Here is a 27,862-nt window from a genome sequence, read left to right as displayed (position 1 = left end):
CATACAGTAGCATCATTTTCTTCAAGAAGGTTCTTGATTTTCTTTTTCTTTTTTTTTTTTAAAGATTTATTTTTATTATTTTTTTCATTGGAAAGGCGGATATACAGAGAGGAGAGACATAGAGGAAGATCTTCCGTCCGATGATTCACTCCCCAAGTGAGCTCAACGGGCCGATACTATGCCGATCCGAAGCCAGGAGCCTCTTCCGGGTCTCCCACGCGGGTGCAGGTTCCCAAAGCTTTGGGCCGTCCTCAACTGCTTTCCCGGGCCACAGGCAGGGAGCTGGAAGGGAAGCGGGGCTGCCGGGATTAGAACCGGCGCCCATATGGGGTCCCAGGCGTGCAGGGCGAGGACCTTTAACCACTTGCGCCACCGCGCCGGGCCCTGATTTTCTTTTTTATTTCTTCAGCAACACATTAGTCATTCGGTAGCATGTTATTTAACTTCATGGTGTTGTTAATTTCTTTTTTCTCCCTGTTGTTGATTTTGTTTTGTGTCTTTTTGTTTAAGGGAATGTATAATAACCGTGCAATGGAGACTGTCATATCTAGTAACATGTCATTTAACTTTATGGCATTGTAAATGTCTATTTTTCTTCCTATTGTTGATTTTATACTGTGACTTTTCATTTGAGGGGATGTACAGTAGCTGTGAAATGGAGACTAACATCCAGATGTGAGGATACAATGCAGTATGCATCTCTACTTCCAGACAAAGATGGACTTACAATGAAACTGTGTGCTTATATCTTGACAATAGGATGCTGGACTCTCTGCCATCATCCATGCCCGCAATGATGGACATATGAAGAACGATACTATAGTAATGACAGAGGGAACCCAGTGGAGGGAGGAGGGAACTTGGGGAGGGACAAGGGAAATACCAGGAGCCTATGGAATTGCATCATAAAATGATAATAATAATAAATACAAAAAAATTTAAGAAGAAATTCTATAGAGAGGAAATTAAAAAAATAAACCCTGAAAGGAAAACAAGGGATTCCTGCCCATCTACCCAGCACTTGCTGTGGTCTGTGACCTGCCCTGCACTGCCTTGTGCCACCTCACTTAACCCCTGCTGCGCTCTCACTGTGTGTACCCGAGGGCCTTTTGCTGATTTAGGCAGGGTGCAGGAAATCTGACCTTGAGTCCAGTGCAGGGGGACAGAGAGAAGCCAGACTGGGAGAAAGCCCTGTCACACGTTCTGACCTTCCTCCTAGGTTCTCAGGAGCCGTGTGGCACATCGGAGGTCACCAACCAGGAAGGGGCCGGCACAGAAGCAACTCCATGGCACCCTGAACTCAGCAGCACCCATGAGCTGCGGAAGGCAGGCTGAGGGGATGGCAGCGTCTCGGAGTCTGACCCCATGGCTGCTGGCCCCATGCAGCCCTTCTGCGTGGCTCCCAAACACTGGAGGGCAAGCCACCTACCCTCCAGCACCAGGGTCCCAGGTGATCACTGCTTTGTGCTGCACCAGGGCCCCAGTTTCTAACTGACCTGTATCTCCCTGGCACCCAATCCCACCAGCCAGAGGCACTGTCTCAGAGCTTCTTGGGGCTCGAAGAACAAAATTCAGCTCCTGCATAGCTCTCCTGTGGGCCAGGCCTCAGCCATCCTGGCTGCCCTTGTCACTGCTGTCTGCTGCCCTCATCTCTCCCTGTTCCCTAAGTGCCATGGACTGTTCCATGGCCTGTAGGGCATGGCTTCAGCATCACTGCCATTGAAGATGTCCCCTCTCCCCGTGTCACCGGATTCTGTCGTTCCTTGCTGGTTATTTCCTGCCAGGCACTTGTAACAATCTATAGTGATTCTATGCCCTCCAGTGCTGAGGGCCGGCATTGTGGCATTGTTGGCTAAGCTGCCACCTGTGATACCAGCACACCATGGCAGAATGCTGCTTTGAGTCCTGACCTCTCTGCTTCTGATCAACTCCCTGCTCAGGTGCCTGGGAAGGCAGCAGAAGGCCCGAGTTTGTCCCCTGCCATCCTCATGGGAGACCCAGATGAAGCTCCTGGCTTCTGGCTTCAACTTATTCAAGCCCTGGCTGTTGCAAGATGGAATTTGAAGATGGAAGATCTCTCTCATTCTCTCTGTCTTTCAAATAAATGATTTTTTTTTCAAATCCAGTTGAGTGTTGATGTCTCAGCCCACCAGCAGAGCAGTGGCCCGGATACTGCCTCCCTGCCAGCCCCAACGCTTGGTGCACATGCGCCGAACAGGCAAGGGACAGACAGGCAGGAACCCTTCCCCGCCCAGCGCCTTCTACACTCACCATGCATACCAAGATCTGTGCTGCACTGCCACCCCCTCAGAATCTGGACTCTGTGACCTGGAGCCAGTTGGGCACCCAAGGTTGAAGGGTGCATTCCTGCTTAGGAAGTGAGGCCTGCTGCAGGGTGGTCACCCCACGGGGCCATGGCTGACTGCAGGGTGGACCTTCCCCCCCACCCCAGCGCCCACAGGTGACTGTAGAGTCGTCTCCCCACGGGGCCCACTGCTGATGGCAGGTGGTCTCACTGTGGCCCCACCATGGCTGACCCCACGAGTGCTTTTTGTGGACTCTGCATTTCTGTGCTTGGCTTTCAAACACACGCTCCAGGCACCAGCACGTGGGAGTGATTAAGGAACCAGACGCCTAAGGAAACAAGCAGAGTGGATCTGAGAAGTGGAGGGCACGGTTGACTCCTGTTGGCTTCTTTGACCCAATGGGTCTGGCCTGACAGCTCTTCTTAGGCTGGGAGCCATTGCTACTGCCCCCTGGGGGGCTGGGGCAGAGCACCTGGGTGGGCATGCGGTGTGTGCATATTGGCAGAAGATGGGACTCAGAAATCACCAGCGACTCTGAGTGGCTCTGTGTGTGTTTGGTGTGTGCTGGAAAAGCAAATGAGGATTGTATGGCCAGTAGCGGCCTGGCAACGGGAGGGGGGTAAGGGCCTGCCTTGGTTGCCAACCCGGCTCACAGGCCCACAGCTGCCATCTCGCTGCCCTGTGCCTGTACCTGCTCTGTTGCTGCTGCTGCCTGAACCCTTAGCCAGCTCAGGTGAGCTGCTGCTCCACGCAGTCCAGCTTCTCAGGGCCTTTCTGTAGAAGGCTTCACAATCGAAGGGACACAGAGAGCGTTCCCACTCTGATTCACTTCCCAAATGCCTACTTAATCTATCCGGGTCTGCCATGTGCGCTGTGGGACAGGAGCCTCCTAGGAAGCTGGATTCAGGAGGGAGAGCCAGGCGGGCACACAGGTACCCTGAGCCGACACACGCTGTCTTCATTGGAATTTTAGCCACTAGGTTAAAATCTCAGCCCAGACAAAGGGCTTTTACAACATTGCCCGTTTCTGTCTTATTTGAAAAGTAAAGGCACAGAGAGTGCTCCTTCGTCTGCTGGGCCGCTCTGCAAATGCTCGGCCTGGCTGAAGCCAGGAGTCTGGAACTCAGCCAGGGTCTCCATGTGGGCAGTAAGGACCCAAGCACTTGAGCTGTTCAAGGGTTTTTAACCCAAGTTCTCAAGCAGCTGGAATTTGGCTTAGAGGTTGGCAAGTTCAGAGGCAACAGTGAGTGAGTGAGCGGGGGGTGGGGGGCTGAGTTAGAAGCTAGCTCCCGTGAAAAATAGGGGGCAACCACCCTTGTTTTTCTGCATCAAGAGAGGTACACGAGGTTTTAAAGTGTCCAGCACAGCACTAGAATGGCGGGGGCTCCAAAAAGCGTGTGTTGGCTGGGGTTACAACAGTTCTGTGTCCCTGTATGCGCGGGCGCGTGCGGGCACACACACACACACACACACCTGCTCTTGGATCTCAGGGAGCAGGGAAACCCTCTGGTGGAGTCTTGCTGTTGGTCTCACACTGCAGCCCTAACCATGACGGTAACACCCCAGCTGGGCCTTGGGGATTTGGGCCTTGATGGGAGCTTTTGGGACGCAGCCGTATCTCACCCTCAGCACCAGCCCAGCACACAGACTGTCAGGTCATTACCCTGCTCAGACACTGTAGGGTGGCCAGTGGTGTTGGGAGAGAACATGCCATCAAGTCACCCGAGTATAGCTTGGCATCCATGAGGGATCGACTCCAGGATCCCCCAAGGATGCAAAAATTCATGGATGCTTAGATCCCTTATCAAGATGGCACAGTTGGACTGGTGATGTGGTTAAGCTATGGCCTGTGATACCCGCATTTCCATTCTGGTTTCAGTTCCAGCTCCCTGCTGAGGTGCCCGGGAAAGCAGTGGAGGGTGGCCCAGGTGGCCCGACTGCTTGGGCCGCTGCCACTCATGTAGGAGACGGGAATAGAGTCCCTGGCTCTCGGCTCTGGTTTGGCCCAGCCCTGGCCACTGAGGCCATTGGGGGCAGGAGGTAGGGGTGAACCAGCAGATAGTGGATCATTCTGTCTGATGTTCAAATTAATAATATTAATGTCTCAATTTTAATACATTTATTTCATAGTGGGCGGTAGAAAAGGAGAGAAAGAGAGAGAGAGACAGAGAGAAAATCTCATTTGCTGGCTACTCTCCCACTGCCCACAAAAGGGGTTGCACCTGGCACACCCTGAGCCAGGAGCTCAGTCAGGGTCTCCCCTGTGGAGCTGCAGGAACCTGCTGCCTGTGGCACCATCCCTGCCTCCTAGGGTACAGTACTAGCAGGAAGTTAGAGCACGTAAAGCGGCTGCCTGCACCCCAGGTGGCATCTCAATTATGATGCCAAATACCTGTCCACTTTCTCTCATTTGGGGAGGTAGTTTCACTGCATTTAAGCTTCTCAGTTGACACAGTTTTTCAGCCTTTGAATGTGTCACATCAACTTCCTGCTTTCTGGGCTATATTACTTCTATTAATCTTACTGAGGTTCCCTTGGCTAGTTTTTTTTTTCAACTATTTATTTATTTTTATTAGAAAGATTTATAGAGAGAAGGAGAGACAGAGAGAAAGATTTGTGGTCTGCTGGTTCACTCTCCAAGAGGCCGCAAAGGCCAGAGCTGAGCTGCTCCAAAGCCAGGAGCTTCCACACGGGCCTTGAGGATTTGGGCTGTGATGGGAGGTCTCCCATGTGGGTGCAGGATCCCAAAGCTTTGGGCCGTCCTCCACTGCCTTCCCAGGCCGCAGGCAGGGAGCTGGATGGGAAGTGGAGCAGCCGGACAGGAACCGATGTCCATATGGGATTCTGGCACATGCAAGGTGGGGACTTTAGCCACTAGGTTACCTTGCTGGGCCTTAGTTATCTTTTTAGAAGATTATAAGTTGGAGTTACTGAGAGAGAATGAGAGACAGATAAAGAGAGAGAAAGAGAATCTTTCATGTGCTTGTTTATGGCCAAGTGTTTACAGTGGCTGGTTCTGAAGCCAGGAGTCAGGAACTTCATCCAGTTCTTCCACATGGGGACAGGCTACCTGAGCCATTCCCCACTGCTTTACCCAGGCACATCAGCAGGAGCTGGATTGGAACTGTGGCTGTTGGGACTTGAACTGGAGCCAACGTCGGGTTTCGCTCTATCTGCTGTACCTCAAGGCTGGGCTCTCTAAAAATCCCTTGTATGGATGAGTTACTTTTTTCTCTTTGTCCTTGATTGGCAGGGGTTTTTAAATTTTTTTTTTAAGCTGGGACGTGTCTGCCTCTCCTTCTCTTTATGATTATATTAGTTCACGAGGTTCCCTGGACTTGTAGGTTTTCATTTGTCAGCAGTTCTGGGACGCCTGCTGTGCTGGTGCACTATGTCCTATCTTGGGGACTTTTGTTTTTCCTCATTCCACTTCCTCTCTGTTTTGCAGGTCACAAGCCTCCGTCTTGAAGTTCTCCTGACTGTTCGGACAGTCCACACCTATTTGTTGAACCTGTATAAGAAATTCCTTCCTGTAAAAACGAGCTTCTCCATCTTGTCTCTTGCCACTTGTGCTTTGGGTGTTACGCTCAAGAAATCATATCCTAATTCAAGGTCACAGATATTTATTCCCGTTTCACCTCTTCTTATAACTAGGTCTATGAAAATGATTTCTAAGTATGACACGAGTGTAGAAGGACATTCTGAATCTTTGCTGTTGTGGGAGACAGAGCCAGTTGAATCCCACCCCCGAAGGCACCAGGGGCAATTGATGAGATGAGCCAGCAGGACACATCCTGGTTCACAGGTTTAGCTAAAGAGCCTGCTAGAGGAACTAGCTGTGCTTTGGGGAACTGTAAATTGCTGTTGAGCTGTAAATGGCTCAAGCCCCTCCTCCCTGCATGCCTAGGTGACAACCTTCCTTTAAAAGTCTGATGTTGATAAGAATAGATACTACACTTGATCTTAGCCAAAAGGTCAAGTTAAATCACAGAACTACCTGGAGAGTGCATAATCTGGGAGTGGGAGAGGCCTGGGAGGGAAAGAGTGGGCTCCTCCCTCTTGGGTTACCACGCACCATGGGAGGACACAAAAACTAGGACAGGGGCTAGGGTGGCTAGACAGACACCCAACAACATCCGTGAAGGCTGGACAGTTGAGCTGGTTAGATGGAACAAGGTTTTAATACCCATTGACATGTATGAGAGCAGAAGGGGATGTGGGACAGACTGGACTAGTCTGCCACACATACTGGCAAACCAGGGTAGGGGGTGAGCCTGGTTGGGGTTATTGCGGGTTGTTCCAACTGGGCTGCAGCTCCCACTGGTTTATGTGAGGGCCGAGTATGTGCTGGGCAGAACCAGGCTGGACTGCAAACACCCATTGGTTCCAGTGGAAGACAGGGATGGAAACAGAACCAACCCAGCAACTACAACCACCAGCTGATCGGGGCAATGGACTGTGCCTGGCCCTGATCTGGTCTGGGAACACCTCAGACAAAGTTTCTTTGGGGATCCCTCCAATCGAGCTTTCAGACTCAGAACCCTAACCATCAAACGACAGAGGACAGAACAAGTCAATCAACCACCTCAGCTATATGTTGGCAATGAAAATACTGGACAAACGGAGACTCTATGATGGACTATGTCAATCAGTGGATCCTCCAAAGACCTCATCGTGCTTGGAGTGGTGAGAGTGGCAGCAATTCAGAACTGTTGAACTATCAGAACCACTTGAGCAAGACCCTCGGAGCATGCCCCACATCTGGGACCTGGGGTGGGTGGGAGACTGGGCGGGGCTTCTCCCTTAATATCCCCTGTTACATCAGATATATTAAGGAAACAATACGGAATTGTCTTGCCCATCTTCCTGTAGTGCTTGAGCCTTTTTACCCTAATTATGTTAAAAATAATAATAATCATAAATAAGTCTGATGCTGTTAATAAACTTTGGCTATAGTCCATACGTGTTATTGTCTCCACGCACCACGTTGTTCCCTGCAGGACAGCGACACGTGAGCAAGGAGTCCAATTCCATTCTTCGTATTTGGTTGCTGTAGCAAAACGGAATTATCCTGGCTTTCTTGTAAAACGAACTGATGATAAACAGAAGGATTTCCTTTGGGGATTTCAATTCTATGCATTCACCTAGGTGTCTGTTCATATGCCAGTACCGTATTTTCTTGCTTCCTGCAGCTTTGTATTAGATTAAACCGGGGAGGGTGAATTCTTCTTCACTGGGTTTTGGTCATTTTGGATCTCGTCCATTTCCGTAGGCTAAAAAAAGTCCAGTTGTGAGTTTGGTATGATTTCATTGAATCTGTAGGTCAGTTTGTGGAAAAAGTCACTTTAAGATTGTAGGACGTCTTCTATAGGCAGGCCTGTTTGTCCATTATTTATAGAGCGTCTTTGATTTTCTCATAAAGTTTTGCACTTTTCAGAGTATAAGTCTTGCTGTTTTAGTTTCTTTTCTTTTTTTTTAAAGTTTTATTTTTTTTTTATTATTTTTTTATTGGAAAGGCGGATATACAGAGAGGAGAGACAGAGAGGAAGATCTTCCGTCCAATGATTCACTCCCCAAGTGAGCGCAATGGCCGATGCTATGCCAGTCCGAAGCCAGGAGACTCTTCCGGGTCTCCCACATGCGGGTGCAGGGTCCCAAAGCTTTGGGCCGTCCTCAACTGCTTTCCCGGGCCACAGGCAGGGAGCTGGAAGGGAAGCGGGGCTGCCGGGATTAGAACCGGCGCCCATATGGGGTCCCAGGCGTGCAAGGCGAGGACTTAATCACTTGCGCCACGGCGCCGGGCCCGCTGTTTTAATTTCTAAGCATTTTATTCTTGATGTTTAACTGTAGTTGTTTTCTTCATTTAAAAACATCTATTTAAAATTCCTTTTTAAAAGATCTATCTATTCATTTTTATGGAAAGTCAGATTTTACAGAGAGAAGGAGAGACAGAAAGATTTTCCATCTGATGGCCCACTCCCCAAATAGCCACAATGGCCGGTGCTGAGCTGATCCGAAGCCAGGAGTCTGGAACTTTTTCCAGGTCTCCCACGCAGGTGCAGGGTCCCAAGGCTTTGGGCTGTTCTCCACTGCTTTCCCAGGCCACAAGCAGGGAGCTGGATGGAAACTGGTGCCTACATGGGATCCCGGCTTGTGCAAGTATCTAGCCACTGAGCCATTGTACCAGGCCCAGGAGAGAGAGAGAGAGAGAGAGAGAAAGAGAGAGAGAGAGAGAGAGAGAGAGATTTCATCTGCTGGTTCATTTCTGAAATGTCTGCAAGAGCTGAGGTTGGCCAGGAGGCCAGAATCCACTCTGGTCTCCCAAATGGTCCTTAGGCCATCAAGTGCTGTCTTTCCAAGTGCAAAGGCAGGAAGCTGAACCTGAAATGAAGGAACTGGAACTGGAACCAGCATTCTGACATGGGGTGTGCATCTTCCCGCTGCACCACAACACAGTGAAGTCTGGCAGTCTCCCTTTTGATTAGAGCAATTTAATCCAGGTGCATTTCATATAATTGCAATATTTAATATAATAGGCTATGTCTGCCAATTTGTTACTTGATTCTTATATGTAGTATGTCTTTGTTTGCTATTAGATTAGTATAATATGATTTCATTTTTCTATTGTATCATTTTAATTCTCTTAGTTTACCATTTTTAAAAGTTATTTTTCTCCTAGGGATTATAATTAACATTTTACTTAAAAACAATCAATTTGAGTTAATAACAACTTTTCCTAAAGAAATGATTTATTTATCTATTTTGAATGTCAGAATTACAGAGAAAGAGTGAAACAGAGAGAGAGCTCTTCCATTGATTGCTTCGTCCCCCAGATGGCCACAGTGGCCAGCGCTGGACCAGACTGAATCCAGGAGCCAGAAGTTTTATCTGAGTCTCCCATGTCAGGCCGTGCTTCACAGTTTTTTTTCCCAGGCCATCCGCAGGAAACTGGATTAGAAGTGAAACAGGTGGCAGCTTAACTTACTACGCCACAACACCAGGTCCTGGCAACTTACTTTTAACTGTACAGCAATAATTAAAGTTTATTTCTGGTTGTTGTACTATGGTTTCCACAAGGTTACTGCCTGAAGCACCACACATCTGTAAACACTGCTTTATTAATTATTATTTTGTGCAATTGTCTTTCAAATCAGAGTTGAGTTATAAACAAAACTGTATTTATGCTATCATCCACATTTGCCTGTTCAGTTACCCTCCCTGGACTCTGCGTGGGTGTGTGTTTGTACTATTATCTAGTGTTTCTCCACTTCAGTTTCTGAAGTGTGTCTTGTAGAATGGACCTGCTGGTGGTAACTTTCCTCCATTTTTGTTTTTCTGGGGACATCTTAATCTCCTTGGCCTCTCAAAGACCATTTTGCAAGACATGAAATCTCCTTCTTGATAGTATAATCTTCTGTCATTGCTTTGAGAAGGTTGTTAGAATGTCTCCTGGCTTTCATGGTTTCTGATGAGAAATCAGCCATTAGCCTAATGAATCCCTTTTCTGCAGTAAGCTATTTTTCTCTTGGACCCTTCATCTTTTGCTTCGGGAAGTGTGGATCTGATGTGCTTAGATGAGTGATTTCTAAGGCTTATCTTTTTAAAAAATATTTATTTTATTTTTATTGGAAAGGCAGATATATATAAAGAGGAGGAGAGACAGAGAGGAAGATCTTCCATCTGATGATTCACTCCCCAAGTGACAGCAATGGCCGGTACTGCGCTGATTTGAAGCCAGGAGCCAGGAACTTCTTCTGGGTCTCCCTTGTGGGTGCAGGGTCCCAAGGCTTTGGGCTGTCCTTGACTGCTTTCCCAGGCCACAGGCAGGGAGCTGGTTGGGAAGTGGAGCCACTGAGATTAGAACCGGTGCCCATATGGGTCCCGGCACATTCAAGGCGAGGACTTAAGCTGCTAGACCACCGTGCTGGGCCCATTCTAAGGCTTAACTTGATGGGGCTTCGTGGTGCTAGGCCCTTCACTGCTATTTCTTCCAAATCTTCCTGCTTCCTCTTATATGCAAGGTCTATGAGATTATCTTCATGATGTATCATTTTTCTTTTTAGACTGGATAATATCAGCAGACATCGAACCAGCCCAGAATTAAGGTTGAGCCCCTCGAGTGGATTTTTCACTTTAGTTATTGTGATTTTCAGCTCCAGGAATTCGCTTCTTCAAAAAATCTGCTCTATGTTTTCACTGATATTCTCCATTTGATGGGACAGAATTCTCATACTTTCCTTTAATTCTTTAGTTACAGTTTTCTTTAGTTTTTCGGATCTATAATAACCAACATCTTTGGCTACCACATAGGATCTTCGTCAGGGAAATCTATGTGGATCTCCTCAGCACAGTCTACTGGCTTTGTTCCCCCTTTTATTGCTGTACTTCCAGATACCTTTAAGTTTCTTCCTTTTTTTTTTTTTTTTTTGGTTAAAAACTGGACATCTAAATCTCTCGTGGCTACTATGGAAGTTAAATACTTGCTTTTCCTTCTCAGATATCTCATTCTTGCTGTTTATTGTTGTGGCTCTTTGTTCAGGAACCTTCCTAGAATAATTATTTTATTAAAATTTTGAAATGACATTCAATTTATTTGAAAGGGAGAGTGAGAAAGTGTGTGTGTGAGAGAGAGAGAGAGAGAGAAGGAGAAAGAGAGAGAGTGAGAGAGATGTCTTAACGCCTACAGGTTCACTCTCTAAATGTGCACAGAAGCCAGGCTAGCCCAGGCTGACGCAAAGAGCCCAGATCTCACTCTGGGTCTCCCACATGGGTAGCATTGAATCAAGCTCTTCCGACATCATCTGCTGCCTTCCAGGGTGCACACCCCAGGAAGCTGGAATTAGAAACACATCAGGGACTTGAACCCACCCAGGCTCTTCCATGTAGGATATGGGCATCTTAACTGCTATGCCAAACACTCACCCCATAAACTATTAATTTAAAATGTACATTCTGGGGCCCGGTGGCGTGGCCTAGTTGCTAAAGTCCTCGCCTTGAACGCCCAGGATCCCATATGGGCGCTGGTTCTAATCCCAGCAGCTCCATTTCCCATCCAGCTCCCTGCTTGTGGCCTGGGAAAGCAGTCGAGGACGGCCCAAAGCTTTGGAACCTGCACCGCATGTGGGAGACCCGAAAGAGGTTCCTGATTCCCGGCTTCGGATCAGTGCAGTACCAGCCATTGCGGTCACTTGGGGAATGAATCATCGGACAGAAGATCTTCCTCTCTGTCTCTCCTCCTCTCTGTATATCTGACTTTGTAATAAAAATAAACAAATCTTTAAAACAAAATAAAATGTGCATTCTTTGCCACATGCAACTGCTGAGTTCTCAGCTAGTTTAGCTTAGTGGTGAGTTTAGAGATTTCCTTTAATGCCTTTATTCAACAAATGCCCCTTCCTGTGTGTGGGACACAGCTTCAGTGCTCCATCAGGTTACAACCCTGCCTTCATGACCTGTTTGAGCACAATCTTACAGCCAAGGACGAGGGAGACTGGCGCTCCCTGAGGCCTTTCCTGGGCCTGCAAAGGTACCTGCATTCTAGATTCTCGAGGAAAGGGGGGAGCTTCATCAAAGTCTTTTTGGACATCTCATCCACTAGATGGTCATGATAAGTCTTGAGCCCTCCCCTTGTCTGCTCTGGTTGCTAGCGCCATTTCTGGCAGCTGCACTGTGCAACAATCTCTGCTGACTGTTTTCAGCAGACAGTCTGGGCTGGGGCTTTTCCTATGAGTACGCTCTGCATTACGGTTGTCATCTGCATTGCGCTGTGGGGAGCTGAAGACACAGGAATCCAAGGCCAGAAAGGGAGGAAGACACCTACCAAACCAGAAAGGACCAGGGTCCCTACCTGGCTGAGGACGGTCAGGTGCCCGCCATCATTGCCATTGGGAGGTCAAGGATCACTTTGGGCAAGACCTTGTCACAAGTCTTTTGGGCAAGCCCCCACTGGGGTGGTGAGGCACGGGGCTGGTGCTGATGGGGTGGGCATGTGCACAGCAAGTTTGTTCTGGGTGAGATGAAGATGGTGCTGAGGGTAGCTGAGCCTGCAGGTTGTATGTGAAGGAAACCATTCCAAGGGAAGGATGGGCCAATTTTGGGCTGGGGGAGGAATGCCTGGAGAACCATTACATGATGCTGAGTGATTCACAGTAGAGTGAGGCGCCATGGCCACGGAGACACACTGCTACATGGTGGCAGGCTGGGTCCGTCAATGAGCCCGACAGCAGATGTCTCTGCATTGCAGAAGGGCAGATTGAGATGAGGGAGCACTGGCCACTGTGGCCACTGGGAGCAGCACAAGGTGGCTGGGGGGCCGGGGAGCAGCACCCAGCAGACTCCCGAGCCTAGGCTGAGCAGCTAACCAAACCCAGGACTTACCAGGGTCGCCTCTTCTTCCAGGCTTGCCACGCCGTCCTGGGGGCCCTGGACAGGAAGACAAGGGCGCACAGGTTAAGAAGGGCAGTTAGGGGGCTTGGGCACAGCCTGTTGGCTTCCAGCCTCCCACCACTCTGTTGTGGTCTTGTGGGAGCAGCTAGTCTGAGGTGGGTGGATGGGTGCAGGGTCGTGCACAGAACCCCCTGTATCTGCCCCCTTTCCTGTTGGCTGTACTCACGCCCTTCATGTACTTACCCTGTCACTCAGTCATCTGTTCCCTCCCCAACTACGCACAAGTCAGAAGCTGAGAATCTCTGGTTTGTGAGAAAAGTGAGGGTGGCAGCGACTTATGGAAGGCCTGACAAGCACTACTTAACAATCACTGAGAGAGGGGCTGGTGCAATGACTCGACTGGCTAAACCTTTGTCTGCAAGCACAAGTATTCCATACGGATGCTGCTTTGTGTCCTGGTTGCCCTACTTCTTGTGGAGCTCCTGCCCCCTGTGTGTAGCTTGGGAAAGCAGTTGGGGATGGCCCAAGGTCTTGGGATCCTGCACCTGCATGGGAGACCCGGAAGAAGCTCCTGGCTCCAGATTGGCTAAGTTCTGGTTGTTACTGCCATTTGGGGATTAAACTAACAGATGGAAGATCTCTCTCTCTCTCTCTTTCTATAAATCTGTCATTCTGATAAAGAAAAATATTTTTAATAAGTGCTCACTGAGACAAGACAATAGGGTAGCAGCAGGAAGTGGCACTGGCATTTCCAGTGCTTCGGTGTACAGCAGCAGGCACTGCTGCCCAGCCATCCGTCCCCTCCCTGCAGCACACGGTCCAGGCACAGCAGTCCCCACCTCCCTGACTGCCCGCTCTGCCTCATCCGGCCCCGAGACCTGTGTGTCTGCACTGCTGTGGGAGGGCTCCAGCTCAGAGCTCGGGCCTCCCCGGTTCAGGCTGGGGACCTCGGCCAGCACTCCTCGCTTGGGCCTCTCACCGAACTCACACAACCCCACTCCTCTTAGTCTGATGGATTCTCCAGTTTTTTTCCCCCATAAAAATGAATGCAGAAGCAAAGGATATAGATAATATTTTGTGACATTTAAAACCATTATTTGGGGGCTGGTGTTGTGCAGTGGGCTAAACTGGCCTCCCATATGGCCCAGTTTGAGTCATGGCTGTTCCACTTTGGATCCAGCTCCTTGCTAATGTGCCTGGGAAATGCAGCAGAATATGGCCCAAGTGCTTGGGCCCCTGTATCCACACGGGAGACCTGGATGCAGGTCCTGGTTCCGGCTTTATCCTGGCCTGCTGCCAGCCATTGAAGCCGTTTGGGTAGTTAACCAGCAGATGGAAGATTTCTCTCTCTTTCTGTAACTTAGACTTTCAAATAAATAAGCAAACATTTATTCTACTTATTTAGAAGAGTTGGAGAGAGAGGGAGAGAGAGAGAGAGAGAGAGATATTTTTCTTTCATATGCTGCTTTATTCCCCAGTGGTTGCAATAGCCTGGGCTGGGCCAGGTTGAAGCCAGGAGCTTCATTCGGGTTCCCCACATGGATGGCAGGGATTTAAGCATTTGGACCACCCTCAAGTGCTTTCCTAGATACATTAGCAGGAAGCTGCATTGGAGATGGAGTAGCTGAGACTCGAACTGGCGTTTACATGGGCTGCTGCCATTACAGGTGGCAGCTTAACCCACTACAGCACAATGCTGGTTCCCCAACAAATCTTTAAACAAATTATTCGAGAGCGTGTATACTCCCCAGTGCACACCATGGCAGCGGCTGGGCTGAAGTTGGAAGCTGAGAATTCAATGTGGTTGTTCCATGTAGGTGGCAGGGATCTTAGCCAAGACCTGCATGAACAGGAGTCTGGAGTCTGGAGTCAGAGCTGGGACTTGAACCCAGGCATGCTGCCATGGGATACACGTGTCCTAACCTGCACCTTACCCACGAGGTCAAACGGCTGCTCTGTAAATGACCTTCTAGACCTCTCTGTGCTGCCCACCCTCTGCTTGGCAGGCTCTGGGATGGGTCTGGAGCCACACGGCCCTTTTCACAGCCCCTCAAGAATCCCCAGGATAACCAGGGAGGAGACATGGAGACTCGCCTGAGTCGGGCTCAAGGATGGATCATAGGGAGTCAACATAGTTCTCTCTTTGCTCCTCCCTTCTAAGTGGATGGTCAGCCCCATTTTTTTGTGCATGCGACAGACAGCAAAGCAATTGCTTTCAAAGTCAGATTCTATTGTAGGGGGGACAAAGAGAGGCCCTGAGAGAGGAAAGACCCAATTGGGTGGCAAGGGCCCCTTGGAACCACCCAGGTTAGAACCTGACCTCGTGCCAGGCTGGGGAATGAGATCAAATGAATTTCTTGCCAGCCTTCTGGGCTGGGGTCAAGGGTCAGGGTGGTTAAACAAAACTGAAAAAGTTAAACCATGCTGTTCTGAGTGTTGATGGCACTCCTGTCCAGGATGTAGCTGGTAGTTCTTCCCCATCCTGGGCACAGGCCTGGCATGTGGCGCTTGCCCTGGAAACAACCAATCGACAAGTCCAGGATCCCAGCCCAGCTCGGGGCAGACTGCAGCTCCTCATAGTATGTGAGGTGCACAAGGCACACGTTGATGACTTTGGCCACAACACGCTGCACCTGCACATGCACCATAGCTTCCTGCCCTTCCAGCCCAGCCCCAGGCCCGTCTCAATGTCCTCCTTAGCTTCCTGCCCTTCCAGCCCAGCCCCAGGCCCGTCTCAATGTCCTCCTTAGCTTCCTGCCCTTCCAGCCCAGCCCCAGGCCCGTCTCAATGTCCTCCTTAGCTCCCTGTGTGGGGCTGCCTGGACCCACGGGAGCGTGTCAGTCACACAGAACAGCCAGGCTGGGTTGTTTATTCAGAACACCTTCTCTCCTCTCTGGTACATCTGTCTTCAGGGTGGGCGACGGAGGGCGACCCTCACCAGCACGCTCAGCGCCAGCTCCTCCGCTTGTCCGAGGGAAGAGACCCAGCTGTCACTCACAGAACCCTGGGGTCTGGAAAGGCTGTGGAAGGCAGTATGCGGCTCGGCAAAACTGCTTGGCCAAGGGTCTTAGGCTTGAAGGGTCATGACTGGAGGCTTAAAATAATATATTCATTTTGTTTATTTGCAAGGTAGAATGATAGAGAGAAAGAGGAGGACACAGAGAGATTTGTTTTTTCTGTCTATTGGTTTGCTCCATAAATGATTGCAATGTCCAGGGCTGGGCTGGGCTGGAGCCAGGAGCCTGGAACTCCATCATGGTCCTGCATGTGGGTGGCAGGGGCCCAAGCACTTGGGCTACCTTCTGCTGCTTTACCATGCCCATTAACTAGGAACTGAATTGTGGCAAAGTGACAACAGGCAACTGGTCTACCCTTCATTTTGAGCTTCTTACTCAAATGTCCATCTTGTCTGAGAGACAACACCTCCAAAACTCAAATTCTGCACCCCTATCTAAGTGTAAGTCCTAGCAGATCCCAAGGAGCCAAGCTGCGACCCCTGGGGGTCACCCTGTGTGTCCTCCTGCCCTCATCTCCACCTAGGCCTCTGCTCGTGGCTTAAGGTTGCCTGGCAACCTTCTATTCATCTGCCACCTCCTTTTCTACTCATCTCTTTCTCCTAACAGTTAAAAAAAAAATGCTACCAGCTGCTGGAATTTCAAGACATCCCCGCTGCAATTAGTGTGCTTTTGGTTACTATAACAAAGTGTTGGAAGATGGATGACTTTATGAAGAAATGAGGTTTGGGAGGTTCAAGAACGGGGTGCCAGCTTCGATGCAGCTGGGAGAAAGTCTCACGTGATGCCATCACCTTGGCAGGGGTGTGTGTGACTGAGGGGTGACACTGCTGAGACCTGGGAGTCTGCAGAGCGCCATGCCTGTTCTTTTACCTAACCTTTCCTGGAGAATCAACCCAGGGTCTCAGAAGAACCACCTTAATCCTTTGTGAAGGCAGTGTGTGTGTCCTTGCTACGTCCCTGTGACCTTGACCTCCCACAGGTCCCTGACCTCTCGCATCACCAGGTTCCCACAGCAGCCATGATCTTTCGGGGGACACACCACAGCAGCCACGGCCTCCATCAGGTCCACGTGTCAGTGGGGTCTGTCTAGGCAGGTGGCAGTCCTGACTACCTGCTGTGTTCATTGGGAACTGGGGTCACTCAGTGAACAGGGCCTGTGTCAGGAGGAACTGGACCAACAGGGGACCTGCAGCCTGCCTCACGTGTGAACATGGCTGCTCTCTCCAAAGGCTCGGACTTCACTGGGTAGCCACAGCAGCCAAAATGATGCTTACTGAAACAGTGGTTGGTCCATGCTTTACTGAGCACTTGTCTTATACTTGGAGCTAAGCCCAGTTCCATGCTTTTACTCATAGCATCGTCTCTTGGAATTCATGAGGGGGATTGGTCCTAGGATTCCCAAGAGCCATGGCTGTTCGGACTCCTTCCATGAATATGGTCACACGCACACAGCCTCCTATGTACTTTACGTTCTGTTTGGTAACTAGCAAGGACATGAAGTTGTCACACTGTATTGTTGAGGAACCATGTCAAGAAGAAAGTCTGAGGGCAGCTTTATGGCACAGCAAGCTACACTGCTGCTTGCAACGGTTTGCCCCCCATTTCAGAGCACTGGTTGGAGTCCTGGCTGCTCTGAGCCAGCATCTGGTGACGCATCTTGGGGTGCAGTGTGGATGTTGGTTCAGGTGCTTGGATACCTGCCCTGACACGTTCCTGGCTCCTCTCTCTCTCTTTGTACCAATTTATCTCTGTCACTCTACCTTTCAAGCAGATAAAAGAATACGTATTATATAAGGAAAAAAGTCTGCATTTGTTTAATACAGATGCACCTTTTAAAAAACATTTTCCACCTGCTGTTGCTTGAATGTGCAGCATGAAACCTATGCACGAGGGGCTGGCTGTATTGCTCACATCAACCTGATCAGGAAGGCTGTCTCCATTGCACAGATAAAGAGACTGAGGCCCAGAGAGATGCCTGGGGATCTGAACCCCAGCTCCTAGCGGGCTGAGGTGCACTGGCACTATCATGAGCCCAGCCAAAGGCAGAGTTACAGGGAGAGAAGAACATCTGCTGACTCACTCCTCAAATGGCAGCAATAGCTGGAACTGGGCTGATCTGAAGCCAGGAGCCAGGAACTCATCCTGGTCTCCCAGCATGGGTGTAGAGGCCAAAGCACTTGGGCCATGATTCTTCACTGTTCTCCCAGGCTATAGCAGGGAGCTAGAATGGAAACGAAGTAGCCGGTACTCAATCCGGCCCTCACATGTATGTCAGCACCACAGGCAGAGGCTAAGCCTACTACACCACAGTGCCGACCCCCCTATGTATTCTTTTCATATGCCAGGAACTACACAAAACGTCAACTGTCAGGGGTACGAGCGCTGGCTTAGCTGGCTAATCTTCCACCTCCAAGTGACAGCTCATGTTCTAGCTATTCCACTTCCCAGCCAGCTCCCTGCCTGTGGCCTGGGAGAGCAGCTGAGGACGACCCAAGTCCTTAGGCCCCTGCACTCATGTGGGAGACCCAGAAGAAACTCCTGGCTCCTTGGCTTTGTTCAATTCAGCTCTGGCCATCACAGCCATTTGGGGAGTGGACCAACGTTTGGAAGAGCTTTTGCTTTGACTCTCCCTGTCTCTATAAATCTGCCTTTCCAGTAAAAATAAATAAACCCTTTAAAAAAAATGTCAGCTGCCAGGCATGGCTCTCAGACATCCATGGATTAAATATTTAATCAAAGGCTGTCAGCAGCTCTGGGTCTCCAGGGCTGTGCATCAGATGCCATCCACAGTGCCTGCCCCTCCAGTGAGGAAGGGCTGTCATCAAGCATTTAAAACAGGATGAAAACACCCAGATCTGAGACTTCACAAGCCACATGAGACTTGAGAGCCATGTCCCAGAGGCTCCTGGTGAGCGGGGCTCTTGCAAGAGAGGTGCCAGTCTGGGCCTGGGGAGGGGAGGCCTGTCCCATACTTGCTGAGCCTGTGCCAGCCTGGACCTGGCTGCTTTTAGCATTTTAGCCTGCCTCTGTATAGCTGAGCTGGACCCCATGGACCCCATGGACAGAGAGGCAAATGGGGGTCCCAAGGACAAGTGTCCTGTCCAAGTTCCACCTCGTCGGGGAGATGGCCCACGGTGCAGGTCCCAGCAGTGAGAGGGACCCAGAGACACAAGAGCAGGTGATGGCAGAGGCTGTGTCCCACCAGGAGTCCTTCCGGTCACCGGGGAGGCGGGGCAGGAGCGCTGAGCTCTAAGCAGAAGCACTGCTTCTGGGAGGACCCCAGTCTTGTGACCTGCAGCAGGGACTTAAAGGGAGGGGACTTGGGGGAGCCCTGAGCTAGGGTGTGACTGTGTGTCTCTCTCCCCCAATGCACTGGAGAATCATCCAAGGGCAGCAGGTGCAGGGGGTTCAGCTCTGCCACCCAGCATTGCCCCAACATGGGGGCGCTGACGCAGCCAGCATGCCCCTTGCAAATGTGAACCTTCCATCTCCGGATATCCCGGTCTCCCACCTGCTGAGACAACAATCTCTTTCTTTATAAATCAAAGATCTCAGGTAGTTGGTTGCAGTGGCACAAAGCAGAACAAGACAGCTAACAGGCTGTTTCTGAGGTCTGGAGGCACCCCGCCTTACCCACCTGCCTGGGCCCTGCTAGCTGCAAGTATGACAGCACCCAGAGGGCGTGGCCCATCTCTCCCACAGGGCTCCAGGCCTTCAGATCCAGGGGCCTGAAGGCTCCTGGACTGGAGGGGACGAGGCCGGGGAGGCCTCCAGAGAGTGGGAGAGACATTCTCACTTTCTTAAAGGGCCCAGACTGAGTCAGGTTAACCCTGGGTGAGGCAAGGTATTGGCTTCAAAAGTACTGGTACCTGCTGTGTAGCTGGGCACCATGTCTGTCTGTGGCACAGGTGGGTGGCAGGGCTCCCCAAGGCAGGGGCCTGTGGCTTTGGCACCCACTCAGTCAGTCCCAGATCTGTGCTGGTGGAAGTGGACTTGATCCTGGGCCCATCATCCCTTGAGATCCTGTTTCCTGTTGGAAAACAGACTCCAGAGAGATGCCGAGGAACTAGCACACCCCAAAGACGCCACATTCCTCAAATCTCCATTCACCCCGAGCCTTAATCACTGACACATGGGCCGATGCACTTCTCCCAGCTTAACGAAGCCAGGATTTATGGCTTTCAGAGAATGAAAAGCTTTTGCTTTTTATTTTTAATTTTTTTTTTTTAAAAAAAGAACTTAAAAGGCCATTCGGGTGAGTGAGACGAGCGCTGCCTTTAACAAGCACTGCCTACAGCCTGCCTGTGCAGAGGCCCCTGGGAAAGGGCAGGGGACCCCAGTTCCTGGTCCCCATCAACATTTTTGTGGGGTGGACTCTTTGCCCTGAGACCCGTCACTTTTTCCTATTTTCTCTCACTCATCTATCCATATCAAAGTCATCTAGGTAATTCATTTACTTTTTTTTCTTTCTAAATTAAGAAAAATGACAGTCATCACATATATTTAAGCAGTACCGTCTGACAGTTCAACACATGTATGCAAATGATCAGATCAGGATAATTGGTCTATCACCTCAGAGGTTCTTGACTTTCAATGCTGGGAACATTTGAAATTCCCTCTGCTAACTCTTTTTAAATTCTAGGTAGAGTGACAGAGAGAGGAGAGACACAGAGGGTCCTTCCACCCACTGGTTTGCTCCCTAGATGGTTGCAACAGCCAGGTGTGGGCTAGGCTGAGGCCAGGATCCAGGAGCTCCGTCAGGGTCTCCCAAGGGTGTGGTAGTGGGGGCCCAAGCACTTGGGTCACTATCTACTTTGTCCCAGACACATTAGCAGGGAGCTAGATCAGAAGCGGAGCAGCTGGGATTCGAATCAGTACCCAGATGGGATGCTGGCACTGCATGCAGCAATTTAACCCATTATGCCACAATGCCACCCCTGGCTCTGTTTTTTTTTTTTTTTAATTTATTCTTTATTGATTTGAAAGGTAGAGACAGAGACAGGGAGGTAAAGACAAAGATCTTTCATCTGCTAGTTCACTCTCCAAATGGCTGCAACAGTCAGAGCTGGGCCAGGCTGAAGCCAGGAGCTAGGAACTTCATCTGGGCCTCCCACACGGATGTAAGAGCCGAAGGACTTGGGCCATCCTTTACTGCTCTCCTAGACACATTAGCAGAGAACTGGATTGGAAGTGGAGCAGCTGGGACTTGAACCTGTGTCCACGTGGGATGCCACCATCACGGGCAACAGCTTTATTTGTTACACCACGCTGGCGTTTCCTGTTACTTCCTTCCTTTTTGGCAGAATATTTCGAACCTCTCTGCTCTTCACTGGACCACATCATGCTCTGTACGCCCCGAGAGCTGAAGTCCAGCTGTGCAGTCACACAGCCCTGTGTTCGTAAAGCACCAGCGATGACTTCGCCCACTCCCGTGGCTGCCACTGCCGCCGTGGCACACTGCCGCTCGCACAGCTGTGCCCAATCTCACACGTGGGACTCACTGATCCAGGTGGAAGTCATTGCCATCTCATTTTACCAAGGAGGAACATGGACCCAAAGATGCCAGGTCACTGGCCAAACTTCATTGCGGCAAGGCTGGGATTCAGCAGGTGCCACGCTACCCCAGCTTGCCACAAGGTGGGAGAGAGCTGCTCTAGGTGTCGGTAGACAGTGGCTGACTGGCCTAAACCCCAGGCCCAAGCCCAAGCTCCCCACATCCTCTGGCCTCGAGGGGTTCTTGGTGTCTGTGATGGCCACATCACCCACCCAATGGCCCATGTGGAGCCCCCAGCCCACACCTCCTAACAAACACAGCGACCAAGCTGCTGTTCTGCCTCGCTGACTGAGTGGTGGCCTAATCCGGCCTTTCGCAAGCACAATGTCCTTTGATGGCACACGTGATTGCTTGCTGTCCTTACAACAAGAGTTCCCTGGCCACGGTCCCTCTTGGTTGACCCAGTCTTCCCTCTCTGGCCTGTTTCCGTCCTCCCTGACTCATTCCTGGCCCAGACATACCATGCCCCCCTGAGTTAAGCTGTTTATCTCTCCAACATCCTTTCTTCTTGCCAGGAGAACTCCTACTCATCCTCCAAGAGCCAGTGGACATGTGGGCTCCCTCCCTGCCTTCCTGGCTGCTCATCCTCGGCCCAAGAACGCTTCCTTGCTGTGGGACAGAGGCATATCTGTGTCCTTGCTAGATCATGCATCCCAAAAGCACAGCCCATGCTTCGCTCAGCTCAGCAACTGGCCCAGGCCTAGGCAGAGTCCGACCAAGCTCACTGGGGTGATGGGCACGACGGCCATACCCAGAGGCCAAGGTGAGGCCGAGGTGTCCGTTGGCGGCTGTGTCTGGGCCCGAGCTTTACCGACAGCAGGAAAGGGGATCACAGGATCTTTTCTCATTTTTCGTGCTTAGCACCTGTGCCTGCCCCCTGCCAGTTTATGAACCAAGGGCAAGCTGCCAGGGTTTTCTAGCTGGGGCTAGAAAAACCACTTCAGTGGATCAAGCCCCCAGTAAACTGCTCTTAACCACTCCCCAGGGAGAGCCCCCAAGACCTCCAAATAATTAGCCGCATGTGTGTGGGAGACAGGCTTGCTCTTTTTTTCCCCCCCTAAAGATTTATGAGCCAGGGGAATATCCTCATTGACCTCCATTTCAGGGAGGCCTCTTTCTGGAACGCTTGCCGAGTGCTCCATCAACGGCACAGCACATGTGCTTGCCGCGAGCCAGCCTGCCAGCGCCAGCGCCGGCCCCGGCACATGTTTCTCGTCTCACTCGCGTTTCGGTGCTGGCTCTGGGGAATGCATGTATTTCAGAACGTCCCTAAACAGCTCCGGACGGAGCACCATAATTTACCCTTGGTGAACGCCGTCACTGTTCTTTCCAAACACACTTGGGAGTGCATTCAAAGTTTATTTAGAAAGAATCCATATATTTCAATAGACTGAAGGAGCGTGGTACTCTTCCTCACAGTCCCAGCTCGCTGGGCTCTGGGCAGCAGCCCCTTCGGCTCACAATGGGGTCCCCCTGGAAGAGCTCACGGATGCGTGAACATTGGGTTGTCTGTGCACACGGGCGGTTCTGATCTCCTCTCTGCACTTACTCCTCTGTCAGGCTATCTGCTTCTCTCTCCCTCTCATTGTGTCTGTGTCTTCCTTCCATGCACGCACCCGCACTCCCTCACTTCATTAGCCTCCGTTGCTCATCCATTCATTTATTCTCACCACGGGGAAGTACCTAACACAGCTTTGCATGTAAGAGGATGTCCCAGTCGACAGCAGACTGCACGTGTAGGCTGATCTCCCAAGCTCACAGCTTGTAGAGGGCTCTGTAGGACATGCGCACAGTGAAATCACTGAATGAGGCAACTCTCACTGTGGTCACACAAGGCTGTGTTTATTTTTGGGTAATATCCATCTGCATTTCAGTCCAAACACCCAACTGTCCAAGCATTGTTCCAACCTTCCTTCCATCCTTCCATCATTCCATCCTTCTATCCTTCCATCTATCCACCCTTCTATCCTTCCATCATTCCATCCTTCCATCATTCCATTCTTCCATCCTTCCTTCCATCCACCCTTCTATCCTTCCATCCAGCCATCCTTCTATCCTTCCTTCCATCCATCATTCCATTCTTCCTTCCATCCTTCCATTCACCCTTCTATCCTTCCATCCATCCACCCTTCTATCCTTCCTTCCATCCTTCCATCCTTCCTTCCATCCACCCTTCCATCCTTTCATCCATTCTCCCATCCATCCATCCTTCCATCCTTCCATCATTCCATCCTTCCATCCATCTTTATAGCATTCCATCCTTCTGTCCTTCCATCCATGCATCCATCCTTCCATCCTTCCATGCAAAAAAGATGCATTAATAGTCCACTCTGTTAGATGTTGTGTAGGGTGTTAGTACTGAAGTATTTCCCAGCTCTTGCCCTTTGGTAGCTCACAGAGTGGGGACACGTAGGCTAGCAGTCTGTTACAACACAGCTTGGGAAATGATGTCAGAGATAGGGGGTGGGTGCATGCAGGACCGTGGGGGCCAGGGGAGAAGTACTGCTGCCGCCTGGTGTGTGTGTGTAGGTGTGTGTGTTGGGGGGGGGCGGTTCTGACTACAGAAGGGGAATGAAGCTGTCCACAAATAGAAAACTGGCACACCTCTCTCGCAGAGCAAGAGGGACAGCCACTTGGAGAGTCACAGCCTTCATGGTCATCCCCGAGTCACTTTTGACATTTTCTGTCGTGTACAGCCTCTGGACCGTGCTGGAGGTGCTGAGGCTCAACAGTCTTACAATGATCCTGTCACAGTTATCGTGATGCCCAAGTCATTGTCTCCATCCTGGAGAGATCTGGAGGTTGGCCACAAAGCTGCTGGTCAGGCCACAAGGCCTTTGCAGCGTCTGCCCTTGGGCGGCCCTCGGACGGCACCTGTCGCTGGCCTCCTTGCTACCCCTTTGATGGTTTCACTCTGGGGGTTCCGGACTGCCTGATCAGGCATCAGGTTTCTTGTGTCCCACTCAACCTAGCAGACCAGGGAAGCCCAGTGCCCTGAGCCCCCCCGAGGCCTGGTATGGCCCAGGGCTGTAGGGCTGAGAGTGCAGCCCTTGCCAGAAGAGCAGGGACCATGCACAGCAAATCCAGGCCCTGCAGAAGCAAGCAACATTGCAACCAGGATCAGGCCCCTCTGATGGGTTGGCAGCCCATTTGCCCTGTGTCGCCCAAGGATTCTCCTCTGTCCCACGCAGCATCTGGGGTCATCCTTCATGCCTCCTGCTCCCGCATGTCTCCACCTCCTTAGCTCCTGCTCTCACCTCAATCTTGACCATCTGCAGATGCCTCCCCACTGGCCTCCCCACTGGCCTCCCTGAAACTTCACTGCCAGCCCGGTTTCCACATTTTGTGAAGCAAATTTAATCCCAAGTGAAAACTCCTGTGTCCGATTTCTCCTGTAGATGATGCAGGCAATATGAAAGTTTGCTGTGTCTGACTTTCAAATCCAGCCGAGTCCACTTCCATGTCTCAGGCGACTGGACAAGCCTCGGTTCCCACTGAGTTGGGGCCAGACAGAGCGTGCTCCACACCCAAGCTGCAGCTCACAGACCCCAAAAAGCACCTGTGCCTCCTCACCCTGGCAGACCTGCTCCTTCCAGGCTAGCACCAGGGTTGGCATGAGTCCAGAAAGTCCCCCACCCACCAAGTCCTTATGGGGTCACATCTGCCTCTGGACACCCTCCTGGGACCCTCTCCATCCACCCACATCTGGACACAGGAGGAAAGGGTGAAATGCAAGGCTCCTGAGAGCTTGCACACATGGCCTGTGCCTTCCCAAAGGCTTCTCGAGTCAGAGCATGATGCTCCTGGGAGTGTGGGGCCTGGTTGGAGGTCCTTCAGTCACAGCGATTTGGGGGACAGACAGAGGGACCCTAGTGTTTCTGTCTCATTGTCTGGATTGTGACCTCCTCACTGTTGCATGCCTCTGTGACACCATCCACCCTGAGGTCCTCACCAGGGCCGGACCCTTGAATCTCCAGGCCTGTTTTCTTGACCAGCCAGCCCTCAGCAGGATGGGGGTCCTGCCCATCCAGGAAGGATGGATCATGTATGGCTTCTGTGGGTTCCACCTCCTTCAGGGGTTCAGGAGTTCTGTGCACTCCGTGTCCAGACCCGCAGCCTTCCTCCTGCTTGGCAGCCACTGGCCACCCTGTCCTGGCCCATCTGGCCCTGTCCGATGTATCTCCTGGTGACACCTCTGACTTCATTTGGGAGCTCCCATCAGTGGAGCCACAGAGTCCTTCTTTCAGCTTTTCCAATGCTTCCCCACCCCAGGGCTGCCTCCTTCTTGGCAGTCACGTGCCACATGTCACAGAGGAGCCCTCTGACGGTTTTCCTTTGGCTGGCTCCCCTCCTGGCTACCTGCTTGCTGTAGCTTCCCCATCTCATTTCCTAGCGCCTGGCATAGAGGGAGGGAATGGAAGGAGACCATGAGCCCAGTCTAAGAGGATGGTCCTGCCCACAGTCACAGGCTGGCATTGCCCTGACTGGCATGTTGTAATCCCTGCCACTCCTTCTCCTGTTGCTGCAATACAGGCTTGGGCAGCTGGGGACCGGGCTGTGTGTCACAGGAGCCTTCCGGAAAGCAGACACGCCACTTCTGGGTTTGTTTGGCAGAGAAGGCAAAGATCCGCCAGCCAGACAGGAAGTGGGCAGTGCGGGAGTGCGGAGGCTTTGAAGCCAACCAGCCAGGCTGACTCGCCACTCTGCCACCCTCTTCCTGCCGTGCCCGGGGCAAGTCACCTGTCTCCCCTGACTCCCTTTCCCCTCTGTTATAGGAGGACACTTCCTCAGGCCGCTGGAAGGCTTGTGGGAGGCCCGTGTATGAAGCCGGAACACAGACCCGCACTTGAAAATCAACTGTATTGTGAAAACAAAGGCTGCCTTCTGGCCCAGGGCCTTAGAGGGGCAGGAGCCCCCCTGTGCAGGGTTCTTAGCAGGTGGGGCTCTGAGGGCAGAGGGCAGGGGGGAGGATGGGGTGGGCACGATGTGACAGGGTGCAAGGTGGTGGGGACACACACACTTGGCTCTCTGGCTTCAGGCCGAGTGGGGACACTGGCGTGTGTTTTCATCTTTTAATCCCAGCTGTTATCAGTGCCGAGTCAGTCTCCAAGCTGGCAGGGGCTTCCCTGAATTCCACGAAGAGAACAAAGAGTTCTGAAATAGTGTCACAGCTGCTGGAGCGGCAGCCTGGGCGGTCAGCCGGCAGGGCCAGGCAGGGAGGAAGGCATGCAAAAGCCGCACAAAGCCACTTGGCCGGCAGGGTGGGCACAGCTGCCAGGAGGCTGCCCTGCTGGCTTGCCTGGGACCACCCTGGGCTCTGGGGGCTGCTGTGAGGCTAAGGGTCAGGGGAGCGGGGTGGGCAGCCTGTCTTTGGGGAGAGAGTGCCTGTCACTGGGAACTTAGGTGGGAGGCTTAGTTCAGTCTCTTCTGACCTTGCAAGCATCAAAGCCACCACTGCCCAAGAGCCTCGAGTGGTCAGTGACGACCGTGGCTGCCCCTGACCTTCAGATGGGCTCTCCCATCTGGACACTTTCCCGGTATAAACACATATGGCAAATCCCAGCTTTCTTGTTGCTGGGATGCACCTGCCATGGCCATTCCACCAGCCAGGTGCATCTGAGCGAGTTCTGATTTGGAGCTGGGGCTCAGGGCACCCACTGTTGCTGGTGGAGGCAGCTTCCTGAGAAGACCCTTGGGCAGAGATTTGAGGAGCGGCTGGGGAGCGGTTCTCCCCTTCAAGCTCGGGCTGTGGATCCCCTAGTGCCTGCCACCCCTCCCCACCCCACCTTACTGGCGTCAATGAGCCGGAGTACTCTGTGAACACTTACGATGCCTTCACCTACTCCCTGGCCAGGCTTCAGGGATGAAGACAGGCTGAGGAACGCTCTCGAAGCTGCCTGCTTGGCCAGGTTTGGCCTCTGACAGAGGAGTGGTTCAGAGTGGCCTCTCGTTGCTCGCAGAAAGCAGCGCGTGAGCCCCGAGGTGAATGGTGACCGCCCTGTTTTAGGGAAGCAGGGACATACCCCACCTGGAGGCAGCCGCTGTGACTTAGACATGGCCACCTTTTTCCAGATCTTTCCACTTTTCCAGAATAGCCAGCAAGCAAGCCAGCAAGCAGCAATGGGGATTAAAAAAAAAAAAAAACAACAGGAAATATCCCTTATTAGAGAGTGTTGACTTATGGTTTACAACCAAGAAAGCCTTGGCCAGTCCAGCCCCTCCAAGTCTGGATCTGAGGATGCCCACAGAGAGCACAGCCCACGGCAGCAAGCGCAGTCTGTGGCCATGAAGACCCGCACCTAGCCCTCTACTGCCGCACGGACCCTCAGTCCTTATCCTGTGTCTGCGGCCAGGCTGCTTTCCGGCGTGGCCCCACCCTTTCACTTTCGCCTTCTCTGTCTGATGCTATCTCAGTGTTCAGCCCTTTATGCAAGGATCTCCATTTCCCAGAGCCCAGGCACCCAGTCCTGGGCTCCCCATGTCCCCTGGACATCTTGTCCTCTTGACACTTCTGTCCCCCGGGCAGTGGCTGTCAGGGTTGTGATGTCCCTCGCCCAGGCCTGGGAGGGTGTCCATCTGCAGAGGCATTTTGGGCCTTG

At 51.6% G+C, this 27,862-nt stretch overlaps 1 protein-coding gene across 1 annotated transcript in view; it reads right to left on the bottom strand.

Moving 5' to 3' along the window:
• Positions 1-27,862, bottom strand: part of COL23A1 (collagen type XXIII alpha 1 chain) — a 282,364-nt gene that overhangs the window by 43,503 nt on the left and 210,999 nt on the right. Inside the window, exon 3 of the mRNA XM_040973788.1 lies at positions 12,684-12,728. Within this exon, the coding sequence (XP_040829722.1) occupies positions 12,684-12,728 (45 nt within the window). The remainder of the gene's footprint in view (positions 1-12,683; positions 12,729-27,862) is intronic.

The sequence above is a fragment of the Ochotona curzoniae genome, unplaced genomic scaffold (assembly GCF_017591425.1).
Source record: "Ochotona curzoniae isolate NIBS_2020 unplaced genomic scaffold, NIBS_Ocur_1.0 contig_1, whole genome shotgun sequence".
In the NCBI taxonomy this organism is placed as follows: Eukaryota; Metazoa; Chordata; class Mammalia; order Lagomorpha; family Ochotonidae; genus Ochotona; species Ochotona curzoniae.
This window is presented reverse-complemented; position numbering and strand designations above follow the sequence as displayed.